Source organism: Festucalex cinctus, chromosome 3 (assembly GCF_051991245.1).
Source record: "Festucalex cinctus isolate MCC-2025b chromosome 3, RoL_Fcin_1.0, whole genome shotgun sequence".
Taxonomy (NCBI): Eukaryota; Metazoa; Chordata; class Actinopteri; order Syngnathiformes; family Syngnathidae; genus Festucalex; species Festucalex cinctus.
Genome location: NC_135413.1, coordinates 29,860,645 through 29,877,266, shown reverse-complemented (window position 1 = coordinate 29,877,266; position 16,622 = coordinate 29,860,645). Strand labels below are relative to the sequence as shown.

The window sequence follows — 16,622 nt, the reverse complement described above, 5'->3', positions numbered from 1 at the left end:
GTTTTAATCCTTCATTCATATTTTGTTTTTAGCTAGTCGAGAAACATAGATTTTTTTAATCGGTAGGGTTTCGAGATTTACGAGGTGCCATGAATGTAATAGACGAGAAGGAAACGTTTCCTGGCTTGTGATTGGACATCGCGCTGTCACTTCTGAGCACATGTGAGCCGCAGTCAGCCAATCAGCATGCGTCGTCTTGGCACGTGCGCCGCCGGCTCGCCGGTGGTAAAGCAGCTGTGTTGCGCAGGAGGGGGGAAAGAAGAAGAAGAAGAAGAAGAAGAGGAAGCCAAGCCAGCCACCAGCAGCCGAAGCTCACCGGACCGCTGCGATGGACCCCAGCGACGACGTTGAGGCCGAGGAGACGGAGAGACACTCTGCACTCTTCTCCGTGCCCATTCCAGACGCGTCCCCGGCTAAGAATGAGCAGGAAAAGCTGTCGGGGGTGGTGAAAAACGTCCACCGAAAGCTCCGCAGGAAATACAGGGAAGGTGAGGCCCTCTCGTTTGCGTTTGGCTAGCCGAATGCTAGCTTCTCTTCTCTTCCCTTCCCTTCCCTTCCCTTCTCTTCTCTTCTCGTTCTCTTCTAACGTAGGAAAAAAAATCTAACATGTTATGCAGTGTGAGAGTTGAAACACCCACAGGTTGGCTGTCGTCGACGGTTGGCTGCGTTTCACCGAGAGAGGCCATAGAAAGCACTAACGATCAAATGAAATACACACACAAAAAAAAAGGCTAACGTTAAAATGAGGCTGAAATAATAACCAGCTTAAACCACAACAGGTCACATATAGTCCCGTTAGTGGGCCTTTCGATTAAAGCAGATAAACGTCACCAGTCCCCAACTGTTGTGGGGTAATTCTTGCATAAGTGTGACTAATAACTGATTAATCTTTTTTTTTTTCTTCTTTTTTTTTTTTAATGTAGCTGGTTGTTAAACATGAAGCAGCCCCTGTCTAAATATTAGTTCATAAGTTAGCCTGGACAAACACTTGGAGAGCCTTGAAATATAAACTGGTTACAAATAAAACTGGCAGGAACGTATTTTTAACATTCACTGCCTTTGACAAGTATACTTGTCAATTGTATTTTTTAGAGCGGTGCTAAATGGGGGCGAATCTGAGCATGCTCCACTGTAAATATCAAACTTGGAAACAACTTTACTGATGCCCAACCACCGGTAGATGACATCATTGCCCCATTTTATAGGAAATAAACACAGTTTCAGAGTCCATGGGAGAAATGGCTGTATTTTGGCAAACCTACATTTTTCTGCTGTCAATTATAAAAGAACGGGACGGGACAAAAAGTAGGGAGTCTATTCTGTTATTTGGTAGATTCGGTTTATATATAATTATTGAATGTAATATCACGTGAGTATTGGAAATGTAAAAATTTTCTATAATGACTGGCAGTGAATGAGTTAAGCACAACAATGTAACCAACAAGACCGTAAAAGAATAGTTGCATCTTACTTGAAGGACCGGAATTTCCCCAAGATCATAAAATGGCCAACTGTGGGTCAGAAGTAGGTATACAAATGTTTTCAATACAGTTTTGTTTTTTTTGTTGTTTTTTTTCCAGGCATATTTTCCTATCTGACCTCCATCCTTCCTTCAGAGTTACTTTGTATTCCTGCAAGCTTACTTCTGACTGACCTTCCGTCACTGAATCATACTTTCTGCCTGCCTACCCTTCTGACTTTTTGTCTGCCATCTTTACCTTCAAAAAACTTCTTTTTTTTTTCCCCCTGCTACATTTTCCAGTCTTGTTTTCCTCCCTTTTCCCATTTTCCTGCTGCCGTCTCGTATTCTCGATTTTTGTCTAAGAAATTTCCTTTCCTATCAGAGCGAGATGACTCGGAAGAGTTTGGAGGATAGGAGCGTTTAAATTCTACAAATGCTTAGGAAAGGTGCCAGGAGGAGAGACCACCTTTAGGCTACCTTTTAGCAAAGGTTACTTCGTTCTGACCAACCTGTACCAACAGATATTAGCCATAATTCTTTACGTCAGCAATATTTAAAGCATCAGGACACCAACGTAGTTGACAGATTACGCAAAGACGAGAGTTTCACCCCAAGACTTTAAGAATAATGTAAGACAAAATACTCATTTCATAAAAATAGTAAAAACTTTTACATTTTCCCCTCAAGGTGGATGCTGCTGTATGAGCGGATCGAAAACATTTTTGTAATAAGTTAATGGAATAGCCATCATTCACCTTAAAAAACAAAAGAAAAAAGGTTGAGTCATGCAAGGGTGTATATTATTCACATTGTATCACTCCTTGTCAGTTATGCACGATAAGCAAATTTCACAATTGCAGATAAACGCGACGGCTATCAGTAGTCTGTGGAGTAAACATGACGGGTTTTGTAATCATAGGTCTGTATAGGAAGTCATCTGGGCCCAGATTTGCGTCGGTTTGCGCTTATTGAGGAGCGCCGCCTGACACAGGATGTCAAGTTGGTTGTTTTGGAGGCGCCAGTGTGTGTTGGCGCACCACGTGATTGGCTAACAAGCAAAGTGTGATCTGCTTGAATCACAGTTGCTCCATGACCTCAGGCCGAGTTTGGCGGCTGCTGCTGCTGTTTACAACCACTTGTAAATAATGCTTCTCTGCAAATGTGCTGTTGCGTGTGCCGTGTGGTGGCTGTACGCGTTCTTCCAAAGTCTTGAGTTAGGGTAGCAACAGGGTGAAAATATCCGGGGAAAAATATCCGCGTGAAGTTAAGCTGTGTGGACTTATGGAAGGGTGCCTATCATGAATTTAAATGTTGTTTTTTTAATAAGAGGATGCAATTTAAATACAATTGTAAAAAGTATGACATTTTAACAGACTTTGTTCACAGGGCTTTTTCAAGTTTGAAATATTTGATTGAAAGTCAGTTTCATCTTTTGAATAACAAAACATGTTTGTTGAGTTAAATATTACCCGAATCCATTAAGCATAAAAAAAAGCACTCTCCATCACAAAATGTATAAATATAAAATGACAGTAACCTCCCATCGGTGATAATGAAAGTGTGGTAATAGCCCCATAAGTGGGTAAATGGGCGCCCTCTAGTGGTACACAAAACAGTCACGGAATGAATGTTAAGGTTGCACAATATATTGAAAAAATATCAATATTGCGATATTGACCCATGCAATATGCATATCGCAAAGACATGCAATACGTTTCATATGGAATTTTATGCTCATATCTCAATTTGACCAGTCAAACGTTAACGAAAATGTACACCACCATCCAATTATTGAACTTTATCGAGGGGTAACTACAATTAATTAAGAATACATGGAATTTGCTTATTTTGCTGAATGAAAAAAATTGTAATCCTTTCACAAGGTAATAAAAATGTAATTTGTTTAGGTACAGGTTAAATATCACAGTATCGATATCGCTATATTCAGGAACTGTATCGCATATCGCATGTTTTTTTCGATATCGTACAGCCCTAATTATAACTTATGTGCAATGCATTTTAATTGCATGATTAAATACGATTATGTTTATCTATATTTAAGTGCAGTGTTTACGTTGTGCATTATGTTGCATTGACTCATAATGATACAGAATATGCTTATTGGGAAATCAGAAATCTTGTAGTGTGCTAGCCCAGGATTTTGCCAAAATGTATCCCAATTGAGACATTATTATTATTATTATAATTATATTTTTATAATTCTTGTTACTCCCCCAGAATTTCTGTTTTTTGAAATTCCCCGAATTTCAAATGAGCAGCCGATGTCGCTTCCTTTTTGAATCCCTCCCCCTTTTCCTGGACAGTGGGCGACTTTGACAAGATCTGGCGCGAGCACTGCGAGGACGAGCAAACGCTGAGCGAGTACGCCGTCGCCATGAAGAACCTCGCCGATAATCACTGGGCCGCCAACTGCGAAAAGGAGGGCCGCATCGATTGGTGTCACAGGTAAGACTTTTCTGCTGAAGCCGATTGGCCCACAAAAGCTTGTAAATTATGCGTGTCGGGCCAAATTTGCAATGGACTTCATTTGTTAGTTACCATAATTTCCTGTGCTTAATAATGCTTTGTTCTTTTTTTCTTTTTTTTGCAAAACAAAGATACATATTCCCCATATTGTACAAGTCGATAAAAAAAAAAAGTGAATTTCTTTCGCATTTTTTCCCCTCACTATATTACTGAAATTGGCTGAAGAGTGGGGAAAAAAAAGAATAATAAATATAAAAATTCACCTGGCTGCGCTGATGTGAGTAAATAAAAACATAAATTTTAGGGGCAGTCTGGAGCACTGGGCAGCTTTTAAATGTCGCACATTTCATACACAAAGCAACTCAATGAGCGTCGCATAAATAAAAAGTGCAACATTTAAACGCCTTTACAAACAAAAGAGTTCAAGACCTTTCAAAGAAAAGGAAAGAAGTACCGTAGCTTGCTCAAATGTCAGAAAGAGCGTACAGTGCAAGAACAAGATTTTGGAAAACATGACTTTAAAAATAGTTTGAAAGACCTCAAGCCTAGTTTTAGATAGATTTAAAAACGTTTTTTTACAATTTATTTGTATGTTTTCAATCTTTATTTATTCATATTATTCACTGATAATAAAAGAAAGCAGGGGACTGTATTATCCACAAGTAGAGAGCAAATAACCTGCTTTTTTGGGGAGGGGGGGGTTGTTTATTATTCACAGGAAATTGCAGTATTAAAAAATGTCTCTTGTTGGAGGTTTCTTGATTGAATCAGCGCATGTCTTGTTTGCGTGTCCGCAGCGTGTGCCAGGAGTATTTCCGGGATGGCGGCATGAAGAGAATGTTGGAGAAAGATGCGAAAAGTGCCAGTTTCTCCGCCAGTCCGACTGAAGCGTCTGCGAGTGGACGGCCATCTTGTTCTATCCAATGGTGAGATGGGTTTGAATTTCCTCAAACATGCAGTACTATGTTTATTATTGCAGTACAGTGCACCCCCACCTATTTGCGGTTCACTATTCGAGAATTCATCCATTGATGTTTTTGCTACATTTCGACTGCAAGATGAACATATTTGTAAGTGGGGGAAACGCTAACAAATGTTTGAACAAGATAGAATTTTTTTTCTGTGTTGCAGTCCAGGTGCTCACATGGGGAAAATCCGCCTCCTGGATGTGGGCAGCTGCTTTAACCCTTTCAAGAAGTTTGACGAGTTCCTAACAGTCGGCATCGACATCGTGCCTGCAGTCGAGGTGAGAACGTGCGTTGACTTCGTGTTGCCGTCAAAGATGCTTTGCCCGCTGCCGTCCTTCCATGTGTCAAGAAAAGAATGAGTCCAGCCAAGCTGCCGGTGTTGTTTATGTTGTTGTTGTGGAAAAGTAGAAGAGCATCAAAATGTGTAATGGCGCACTTGTGTTGGAAGTGATGATTTTTGCTGGCTTTGCAACACTTTTTAAATTAATGGGCAGGGCATCTTTATTTATATATTTAAATTTAAAAATATATCTATATTTTTTTTTATCCTGGATTTAAGTGTTTTCGAAGCTGAATTAAATTCTATTTGCAGTTCATTCAAGTTGCGTGCAGCATAACAGCTAAATGCCGCCTCACCATGTTTGCTTTGAACTTTAGGTTCCACTAATTGACCAGTCTGCAGACCTCAAGAGTAGTTCTGCCCCCCGCCCCCTCTGGATACCTGTTTATTAACCAGTTATAGGTACTTCGTATTCGTATAGTGTTTAAAAATGTTACCTGTTTGGTCATTGTTTTCCAAAGTAAAAATAGATAAATTAATGTAAATGTCTTATTTTGATAAAACACAGAAGATAATAAACTCTTCTTTCATGAAGGACTACAGAAATCAGTGAACAATTACTGTTGATATGCTGAAATCAGAGGATTTGGACAAATGATTACTTGATTATTAAAATAGTTTTCAATTCATTTGGTAATCGCTAGGGGTGTGAATTGCCTAGTACCTGACGATTCGATTCGTATCACGATTCACAGGTCACGATTCGATTCGATACCGATTAATCCCGATACGAATTTATAAATCGATTGTTGCGATTTTTTTTCATTCAAATTTAGAAAATACTAATCAGTAAGCTTGTAGAGTGTAAGATTTATATGAAAATGTATTATTTATTTATCTGAAATTTCAGTCTTATAGAGGTTGTAATTTGTTTCATGTTTGAACAGCATTGAAATAAAATATTAAGGCTGAATGTTCCGTTCATATAACATTCTTCCATGCTCAAGGTGTGAATCCTAAAAAAAATCAAAAAAATAATTTAAAAAAATCGATTCAGCCGATTATTGAATCGATTCGAGAATCGCGCGATGTAGTATCGCGATATATCGCCGAATCGATTTTTTTTAACACCCCTAGTAATCGCTTACCTGGCAATTAATCGATTCACTTTGACAACTCTACTCGAGAGCCCGACTAGGTTTACATTGCATTGGCAATCATCCCATTAGCTTGCAGCACAACAGCTGAGTGCTGCTTCACCGTGTTTGCTTTGAACTTTAGGTTCCACTAATTGACAAGTCAGCAGACCTCAAGAGCACAAACTAGGTTTACAATCCGTTGACAATCATCCCTTTAGCGTGCAACACAACAGCTGAGTGCTGCTTCACCATGTTTGCTTTGAGCTTCAATTTCCACCTACTGACCAAGAGTCTGCAGACGTCAGAACAGAATAACGCTGTGCGTTTCCCCCGTCCCTCCAGAGCGTGTACAAGTGCGACTTCCTCAACCTGCAGCTCCAGCGGCCCCTCCAGCTGACGGGCGATGCGGTGGAGGCCTTCCTCCGCCACCTGCACAACCCCATCGACGCGCTGCCGGCGCAGCTCTTCCACGTGGTGGTCTTCTCCCTGCTCCTGTCCTACTTCCCGTCGCCCTACCAGCGCTGGATCTGCTGCAAGAAGGCCCACGAGCTGCTGGACCTGCACGGCCTGCTGCTCATCATCACGCCCGACTCGTCGCACCAGAGCCGCCGCGCCCTGATGATGCGCAGCTGGCGCGTGGCGGTGGAGTCGCTGGGCTTCAAGCGCTACAAGTACGCCAAGTACTCGCACATGCACCTCATCGCCTTCCGCAAGGTGTCGCTGGCCACCACCGGCGACCTGGTGTCGCGCAACTACCCCGAGATGCTCTACATCCCGCAGGACTTCCACCCGGGCGAGGAGGACGAGGGCGGCGAGGCGCAGGCCCGCTCCGACTTTGAGGACGACCAGCTGGCGTGGGCTTTCGCCGAGCTGCCCGACGCCTGCGACTCGGATTCCGGCGAGAGCCAGAGCGGCTCGCTGCCCGGCTTCCAGGAGCTGGAAGACCCCATTCTGCTCCAAACCTAGATCGCCCTTTCTCTCTCTCTCTCTCTCACTTCAAACTGCTGCGCTGCCAAACGTAAACCTGCTGCATTCTCCTCCTCGCCCTCCCTCCCCTCCAAACGACTTGCACAGTGCAAAAGAGAGACGTTTACACAATATTTTCTCATAACACTCGCGCTCTGACGTATATTTTGATAAATAGATCGATTTTTTTCTTTTCTTTTTTCTAAGAGTTGGAAAGTGAGCGCCCCCTAATATATCAACGCTTCCTGCTTCTTGATGTCCGGCATCATCCCCCAGCAAGTCGGGTTGGAAAAACAAAACAAAATGACAACCTGAGCAGCGTGTCGGTTGGAGATCGCAATTGAAGAGACTGAACAAGTGGACTCTGGTGGGCTAGCTTGAAAAAAAAAAAGTTTAGTCTGTGTTGTCCGTTGTTGCGTTGTTTTTAAAACTCCTTAACAACAATGTGGTATTTGTAGCATTTTAGGATCATCTAACTGGAGTATTCTACTAATGTGACTCAAGTGTGTCGCTCAGTGTCACAAGGTACTAATGTTTCAAAGTACAGTCAAACCTCGGTTTTTCGAACGCTTCTGTTCTCAACCAAATTGGTTTTCAACCAGAAAATTCGAGAATTTTATGTCTCAGAACTCGTCCAAAAATTCGGCTCTCAACCAAACTGAATAAAGCCGAGCGTACCTGAACGCGACTCACTCGGGAGCCGAGCTAACTCGAACGCCCAGGATGCTTCCCCTGTAGCACATTCGTGTTCAACGTTCGTTTGGAGCAGGCCTGTTCATTATTATTTACGCAAATCTTTTTTTTTAGTTTTGCATCGTGTATTAGCCCCTAACCATGGGTCCAAAGAAAGCAAGTGCCAAGTGGTAAAGCTGGTGAGGAAAAGAGGAAAGTAGTGCGTAGAACTATTGAATTTAAAAAAAAAAAAAAGTTTGCTTTTTTTTTTTTTTTTTTTCATCATTTTAGAGAGGATATCTAAATAAAACAGTGTATATTTCTACCCTTTTCTATTTATGGTAAACAGTATACAGTGCAGTTTATGGTGTAAAATAGTAAAAAAAAAAAAACTTGGAAAAAGTTTTTTTTGACTTGGAACGGATTAAAATGATTTACATTAATTATAATGGGAAAAATTGTTTCGGATTTCGAACAAATAGCTTTTAGAACAGCCTTCTGGAACGGATTATGTTCGAAAACCGAGGTCTGACTGTAGTTGTTTTTTTTTCTCCTTCTTTATGAACCCCTATATTGGTTCCCCTTGCATAATAGAAGTTATTTGTTTTCAACGATACAAACGTGTTGCTGCCAAACAGACTTGGCGGTAGCGCCAACATCCTTGTATGGAAAGCAGGTGCGTGCAACCGACTGCCCCCGTGAGCGTTTGAGCCGGCCAGCCATGCGATAGCAAAGTATACAAAATCAAACCACGTTGAAGGCCCAAATGCTCATGATGGAACAAACGTATACGCAAAAAGGTCGCTCACCCTCGTCGTGAAACATTGGCTGCATCCTGCACCTTCAGACTGAAAATTCACCACAACTGAAAATGTTTGCACTGGTTGAACCTCGGAAACAAACGTGAGGCCATTTTTTATTTTATTTTTTAAGTTAATCTTAATAAAGCAATAGCTGCTGCTGCTGAGGTTTTTAAGCTAACTACTGAACGACGGCGTTGGTGGGGTTTGTGCGTGTGAATAACGGCGTACTGGCACTTTATCTGACTGACCCCAAAGGGCGTCCGTCGCAAATTGACCTACTTTTCTTACCATGACCAGCAAGACGAGAAAGCGGCACGTCCGGTGGTGCCTTCACAGAGACCATTACCATCCCCACCCTAAAAGATGTCACACTTGGACAGCGCACACAAGTTATTCTTAACAGTTAACAGGGAGCCTTTCCTGTGCCTGTAAACCGTCATTCACATTCATATCGCTTCTGTTTCAATAGAGCATCACTCACAGTCAGTGGTTGTGTTATGAAGTGGTGCAGTAGTCTTCCAGTGTTTACCTGAGACTCATTTGCATGGTTTATCATCATCAAACATTCTCAACAGTTCAGAACAATGTGTGCTCCTTGTATGGTTGTGTCTTTTATAAATGAATGTAAGTGGAAGGTGTCCGTGTTTTCTTGTGGTGTACTGGAGTGCATTATCCAAGATTGAATCTATTAATTGATGTCCCGTTTAGATTTCAAAAGTACTTCTATACTGTCCTTTAGGTGAAATTAACTACATTGAGGTTTTTAATGTAAAATATACACTACGGATCAAACTTTAAAACGAAATTTTTCCAGATATTTGGACATACATGCAGTTCTGTGTCTCGCTGTAATCGGGAGTAAAATTACATGAAGTAAAAAAAATAATACAAAATATGCAATGAATCAGAATACCAAGATGTATTTTGATAATTGATGTTCGGAATTGTCCAGTGATTTTACCATTTAGCATCCTTTCGACCATCCTATGGATAATGAAAGCACATTCCCACCCCTATGATTTATTTTAAAATAATACGATTTCTGACAGTAAAAAAAACACACACACACATAAACGACTGAATAAAGGGAAAACGTGTTTTTCAACCACGGGCAGCTTTTGACGTTAAAAAAAAAATACAAACAATAACAATACACTGGGAGAAAAGCTGTTTTTCTTCAGCTCGCAGAAAATGTATCCACTGGTGGAAACGGGATTATAACAAAATAAATCTAGTGTTTGTTTTTTTAATAGAGGTAATGGTCATACTTCACATTCATGCAAGTTACATTTTTTTTAAGTGATAATTAAAAGTGGCGCTTCCTGTTCAAGAATGAGGGATCTTTTTTGGTGCTTCGCAGCTGCCGTAGTCGACGCTCAGTCGTCAATCATGGCGCTTTGAAAACTTTAGACGCGTCGAAAGTTCCTGAACTGAAATGTCCTTCGAAAACTGGCAACAGGTCCGACTCTTTTCAAATCTCTTTCCAGACAATAAATCTTCGGATAGCCAATTCGGGGCGAAAAATGACGCTCTCGTAACTTAACAATTGTTATGCGCGCTAGCGTCGACCGGCGAAAGATGCTAACTTCAGTTAGGCTAGCCACTTTCTCCAAGTTAGCAACGTAGCTAAGCTTTTGCTAAATGTAGTGAAACGTCATCTTAAAAGACTGGCGCGTGTGTTTTGAGTGTGTTTTCTAGTCCGTTGTTGGCCGAGAATGCGGAATTTTCTGCGGTACTGCGTCAGCCACTGCCTCCAAGCGGCCATGACCCGATTTGAAGGCGTCAACGGGGAGGGGAGCGTGTGGTCGTCGGTCCGCTGCCTAGGCTACATGTCCGGCCTCAACCTGTTGGTGGCGCTGTGCTTGGGCCTCTTCGTCCGCTGGGAGGAGACGTCCGATTCCACCCTGCTGGCCATCTTCATCCTGGCTTTGCTCGTCCTGGCGCTGGCCGGCGTCTTGTACTGCTACTGGGGCACGGAGCGGCTCAGCCTCAGCCTCCTGCATCTTTGGTTCGGCTTCCTTCTGGGTCTTCTGTGTTTCGTCAACAGCCCCGACCTGGTCGGTGACGTCAAGGAGCAGGTGGCCAACGGTCTGCTGCTGTCCAGCGTGTCGCTGCGGACGCTGTGGGCGCTTCTGGAGAGGATGCTGGGTTACGCCAGGCACCGGCCCGCCTTCCTCACCTCGGCCGAGCGGCTCCAGCTGACGGGCTTCGCCGCCGCCAGCACGGTGCTGCTCATCCAGAAAGCCGCCAGCGTCGCGGTGCTGGCCGGCGCCCTCTGCGCCGTCGTGGTGGCGCTCAGGATGAAAGCCCTTTTGGCGCTGATCAACCTGGCGTGCTTCGCCGCCATCGGCGGGGACTTCTTCGTCCAAAGCCTTCGGGTCCGAACCAACCCGTTCGCGCTGGGCTGCTTCTTCGGCCTGCTGCTGTGCGACCCGCTGCTCGACGTCTACTTCAGCGGCCTGTCCGTGACCGAGCGCTGGCAGCCCTTCCTGCGCCGGCGGGGCTTGTGGCGCCGCCTCACCCTGCTGCCCTTGCTGCTTCTGGAGGTTTCCTTCCTGGTCCTGGCGGCGCAGGTGCTGGGCCACCTGGACCGCTGGTACCTGACCGTCCCGGCGTTCGCGGCGTGCGCTCTTTTCTGGGCCGTCTGCCACTTGGTGTTCTTCATCAGCCTGTGGGGCTTTCACGGCAAGCTGAGCGACTGCCAGCGGGTTTGCCAGACGCAGAGTTGCGGGACGAGCGGATTGGATAAGATCATGGCCTCCAAGGGCCTGAGACACTTTTGCCTCATCTCCGAGCGCCTGCTGCGCTTCACGCTGGGGTCCACCGCCGCCCTCGCCGCTCTATCCTGGCAGGTAAGCGACACGGACGATTGGGTTTGTCCTGCAGAGAGACTTCGTTATGACGAGTTGTGTGTGACTGTTGCTCGCAGGCGTCCAACAGCATCTTCTTGAGCACCTTCCTGCTGCTTCTTCCTCTGGAGTCCGTCTTCCACGGCCTCTTCCACGAGCTGGGCAGCAGCCTGGGAGGAACTTGTGTGGGCTACGCCGTGGTCGTCCCCACTAACTACTGCAGGTACGTTACATAACATCGCTTATTATCAATTGTCAAACCACAGCAACTAGAAATGAGAAGAATAAAGAATTTTTACTAATTTAATGCAATTTTAAAAGAAATAAATGCTTTTATTTTTAAATATATAGGTCTGTCTTTAAAATTATCTGTCATTTTTTTTGACTTGGGGGACATTTTATGCATCAAACATATGAGTGTTATCGGTACTTTCTGAAAAAAAGTGGTGCAAGCGTCCCTAATTATGACCAATATTAGCCTAGTAGTCGTAAGTATTTAAAAACAAGGCAGAGTTTTGTACTAAAAGGTATCATTCGTCAGGTTTCCATCCAATTGTTTCAATTTTTTTTAAGTAAATTTACTGCAAATGTGCAAAACGGCCAGACATGCGCCTTGTGCCCGTTTCCATCCGTTCTTCTTTTGCAATATTGCGAGGGGACTCCGCCGCTGCAGGTGGCGCTCTACACCACAGAGATGTTATCCCCACCAGTAATTTACAAGAAGAAGAACAGGAAGAGACTGTGCAGTGCGTTGTTGTACGAGTTTGCTTATGTAATTCTTGATGAACTGAAGTGTTTCTTTGCTGTTTTCCATCTAAAATTGCATTATTTGCTTCCAAAAAGATTTCTGTTACGTCCACCCTGTATAAATACGTATAAACGTATAAATACATCTTACTGGTAATATTTAAAATGGAACATATTTATACGTTTTGGTGAGCAAATGAGGTAAAGACACCACATTTGTAGCAATACATCTTGATGGAGCAAAGAACAACGCTGACGCGCGTCTATATTCTTGATCCTCGGCGCGGCAGCCCGGACGGCCATCCGGTCCTGCTGCCCCCCGAGCAGGTGCAGCAGCTCAACCTGCGCTCCACGGCCATGCTGAGCAACATCCAGCGCTTCCTGGCCCAGCACCTGATCGAGACGTTCGGCTGCGACTACTCCACCGGCGGCGTCACGCTGGAGGCGCTGCAGGCCAAGCTCAAGGCCTTCATGGAGCTGCGCACCGCCGACGGGCCGCGCCACGACACCTACGTGCTCTTCTACAGCGGCCACACGCACCGCAACGGCGACTGGGCGCTGGCAGGTTGGTCGCCGTCGGATGTCACGATCGCGTCGCGGAGGCAGCAAACTTTTATCGGAAGTGGAATTTTGACTGTAAATTTCCGTTTGATTGTGGACCGGAGGCTGAAGCTGAGCTTTATCTGCTGTTGGCATTTTTCTGATTTTGAAAAATGTTTTGTTTTGCTTATGCAAAACTTGCCGGTCCGGATTTTCCTGTCCAGAGTTTTGTTTGCATCCAGTCAGTTGCTTAGATAAAGTCCCCTCCAAAAGTATTGCGACGTCAATTCCGTTTCGTTTACTTACGTACACTGTTTGGGTTTCAGATCAAAAGATGAATATCAGACCAAAGTTTAGTGGCAAAAATAATCAAATAGGACTAGAAAATTGAATGGGTGGGAAAAAAAACGCATTTGAAGTTTGCCATTTTTTTTAAATGATGTTAAAAAAAAATTGATAAACATGAGCTGGACACTTTCAAGTTGGAATGTGTAGAATTTGTCCAAAAAAAAAGGAAATTATAGGAAAAACACGTTTTTTATTTGGGGTTTTTATTTTGAAATTTGGATGTGTGTGGGTTCAGTAGAAATGAGCTGTAAATTGTAAAGTTGAAACGGTTACAATTTGTCAAAAACATTGAAAACTATAGGGAAAAAAATACAAAATTTTGATTTTGGGATTTTCTTTTGAAATTCTGCAAAAGTTAAATAGTGTGTAGCCGAACAGTTTAAAGTTGAATCGGCTAAAACTTGTGGAACTTAAAAATGTCCATTTTGGGCTTTTGATTTAAAATGTAGAAAAGAAATATTGTAATGGTAATGAGCTAAATTCAGTTGTAACGGCATGTAAATAAATGTTTCAAAATGAGCCGTTCTTGGAAGCGTAAAATGTTAAAGTTGAACTGAATTTGCCGTCTTTTTGAAGGCGGCGACACGCTCGGCCTGGAGCAGCTGCTGGACTGGTGGCGCGAGAAGAACGGCGCCTTCCGCTCCCGCCTCATCCTGGTGCTGGACTGCGACCACTCGCCGGCCACGGCGAAGGCGGCGCGGCGCGTGGACGGCGTCCACGTGGCCGTGCAGGGCGCCGCCGCCGACTCGTCGCCGCGCGGCGACTTCCTCTCCCACTGGGTGGCGTACAACTGCGACGGGGACGGCGGCGGCGGCGCGCCCTGGTCGCGGCGGGGCGGGGCGCCGGCCGCCGTCTACGGCGTGTCCCGCCGCTGGGGCGACTACGCGCTGCACCTGCCCACCGGCGCCGACCTGGACGACCACTGGAGGGCGCACTTCCCCCGCGTGACGCACCCGGTGGTCCGCTTGGCGCTGTGGTGCGGCGGCCTCAGCCTGCTGTGGCCCTGCGCCGCCTGCCTCAGGTGCCTCAAGAGGCTCAAACTCAACTGGTTCCCTCCCGCCGTGCTGGACACCGGACAAGGCTTCAAACTGGTCCGGTCTTAAGGCGGGGGAAGCTGCTGGCGGCCATTTCGCTACACCAGCGCCTCTTCTTTGCATCCGGCAGCCATTTTGTTACTGAGCACGAAATCGAAAATGTTTGTGATGGAAACAAGGTTTTCAGACATCGCTTTTCTGTGCCGCTTTTCCTCATTAGTGTTATGAGTGGAAGCCAAACTAGACCGGAAATGACATTGCACACTATTTAATACAATAATTAAAAAAAAAAAAAGTAAACAAAGAATAAGCGATGTGCGCATTAAGTTTGCGCATGGGGGGGTAGTAGATAAAAAAACGAGGCTCCCAACTACCCTATCAATTTGAATGGCGGAGATTAGAGTAGTGACAATGTTTGCGTAAGTGTACACTTTAAAGCTTGCAAGTCAACTTCCTCAATGCTCTGCATGTTCATAAAAAAACAGCAACTTTCCAGCGGTTGAAACGTTACTATCAGGACTGATTCCATTGGATCCAATTCATTTTCAATGACCGTAGTTTTGCCTACCCACAATGCACCACGCCGCTACCCATAATGCATCTTGGATTACCCATAATGCACCTTGATTTCGAGATGCGCACATCGCTTATTGGTCAACGTCGGTAACCTAAAATTCTAAAATCTTGTTTGAATGCTCAGGAAGTGAGGTACATAAAAAGTTGACCTACTTTTTTCTTTCAATAAAAAAAATATATATATATTAATGTGTAACAATAATGACACACACACAGAAAATATGCCAACATAAAATCCAAAATATTGTAGCGATGGTTTGAGTATTTTCAGAGGGAAAGGCGGGACATTCTGTACAATACATAGAGCTGATTGGACGACGCCTTAACTGTGTACGCCTACTAAACGTTTGTGTTGACCAATCACGGCAACGGATTTGAACGTTGTCGTAGGAGAACAAACGCAAAGCACAAACGTCTTTAGCGGCTAAAAATGCACAAAGCGACTCTCGCTCTTCTTCAAAAAGGAAACGGCGATTAATTCTGCGAGAACAGAATTATTTGCAGTAGTTTATTTTTATTTTTTTTTATTTTTAAGGTTTTTGTTTGTTTCCCCACCTCCGGGCTCGGCGCCTCCTGGTTTCGTCACCCCCTAAACAACGCCTGATTGGTCCGTTCTAAAAATAAAAAAAAATAAAAAGTCGGTTGCGAACATAACAGCGGGAGCCGTACAAGATAGATTCTTGTATTAGTGAACAAATGCCGTGAGAATTCAGGTCATAAGTAGAAATGTCTCACATACATTTTAGTGCCGATTGATCAGTTTTGACGTGGTCGTTTTCACTTTCACATTCATAACATACATATGAAATTACAAATATTATTTTAAATCATATTCTTATGTACTGTATACGTGTCCTGCCATTGGCTGGCATCCATTTGAGGTTCATCTTGCCCAAAAGTCGGCTGAGATGGGCTCCAACTTTTTTGTGACCATAAATGAGGAAAATGGACGGATGTGATTGCACGTTTGTTTGTTTGTTTGTTTGCAGTGTTCTACAAATGTATTAGACCAGAAGACAACATTTAGCATCATGCGCGTTTTCAGTGAGCGCTCGAGGTCAAACATTTTGAGCAGAAATGAGGGATTTCAAACTCAGTTGACTTTTTTTTTTTTTTTTTTTTTTTTTTTTGGACATTATAAAATGCAAATTTCCGACGTGCCTATTCTTTCTCACTGCTATGATGCCAAAGTTTGGTCTTTATTTTTATTTTTGCAATCTTACACCGAAGTGCTTTAGTCACACAGCAATGACCTCAACCAACCTTTTTAAAGAAATATTTTTTTTTCCTGAATATTTTAGATATTTTTTGTTCCCTTCTTGTCATATAACCTTCATGGGAAAAATGTTTTCCAATAGTGAATGAGGAATTTAAACTATGCACAGACGCTTCACTTGAAAACGTGTTCGTTCATTTCTATTGTTCACATATGGCTGAATGCTTTTATAACACCTTTGATAAAACTTTGAATCGAGTCTGTCTTTATTCATTTTATTTTTGATCATTGTTGCTGACAATACATTATGGGCCCCATTATTTAATTAATTTAAAAATTATGTCTCACTATACATGGTTGTTTAAAAAAACATCTTACAATATACATGTTTTTTTTTTTGGGGGGGGGGACGCCTTACTATACAGTTTTTTTTTTTTTTTTTTTAAATTTTTGAGACGGTCAGTTGTCATTGCGGCACTGCTAATGTGAAAGATTTGCGCTTTGTACCTACCTCTGGGTACCACCTCTAAGATAA

At 43.5% G+C, this 16,622-nt stretch overlaps 2 protein-coding genes across 4 annotated transcripts; both read left to right on the top strand.

Annotated features, from left to right (window-relative positions):
* Window positions 1–129: 129 nt before the first annotated feature.
* samtor (S-adenosylmethionine sensor upstream of mTORC1) lies at window positions 130–7,446 on the top strand. The gene is made up of 5 exons (XM_077517497.1): window positions 130–488; window positions 3,787–3,928; window positions 4,747–4,875; window positions 5,081–5,195; window positions 6,679–7,446. Exons 1-5 carry the CDS (start codon window positions 329–331, stop codon window positions 7,300–7,302), a joined length of 1,170 nt encoding a protein of 389 aa, XP_077373623.1. The 5' UTR covers window positions 130–328; the 3' UTR covers window positions 7,303–7,446.
* Window positions 7,447–10,125: 2,679 nt separating this feature from the next.
* Window positions 10,126–16,345, top strand: LOC144016394 (transmembrane protein 168-like). Of its 3 annotated transcripts, none has more exons than XM_077517475.1 (5): window positions 10,126–10,236; window positions 10,476–11,629; window positions 11,707–11,849; window positions 12,664–12,938; window positions 13,838–16,345. In XM_077517475.1, exons 2-5 carry the CDS (start codon window positions 10,493–10,495, stop codon window positions 14,362–14,364), a joined length of 2,082 nt encoding a protein of 693 aa, XP_077373601.1. In that variant the 5' UTR covers window positions 10,126–10,236; window positions 10,476–10,492; the 3' UTR covers window positions 14,365–16,345. The 3 variants fall into 3 exon arrangements, with proteins under 3 accessions (XP_077373601.1, XP_077373599.1, XP_077373600.1); XM_077517474.1 differs by having other exon boundaries at window positions 10,134–10,236; window positions 10,464–11,629; XM_077517473.1 differs by having other exon boundaries at window positions 10,126–11,629.
* The last annotated feature ends 277 nt before the right edge of the window (window positions 16,346–16,622 follow it).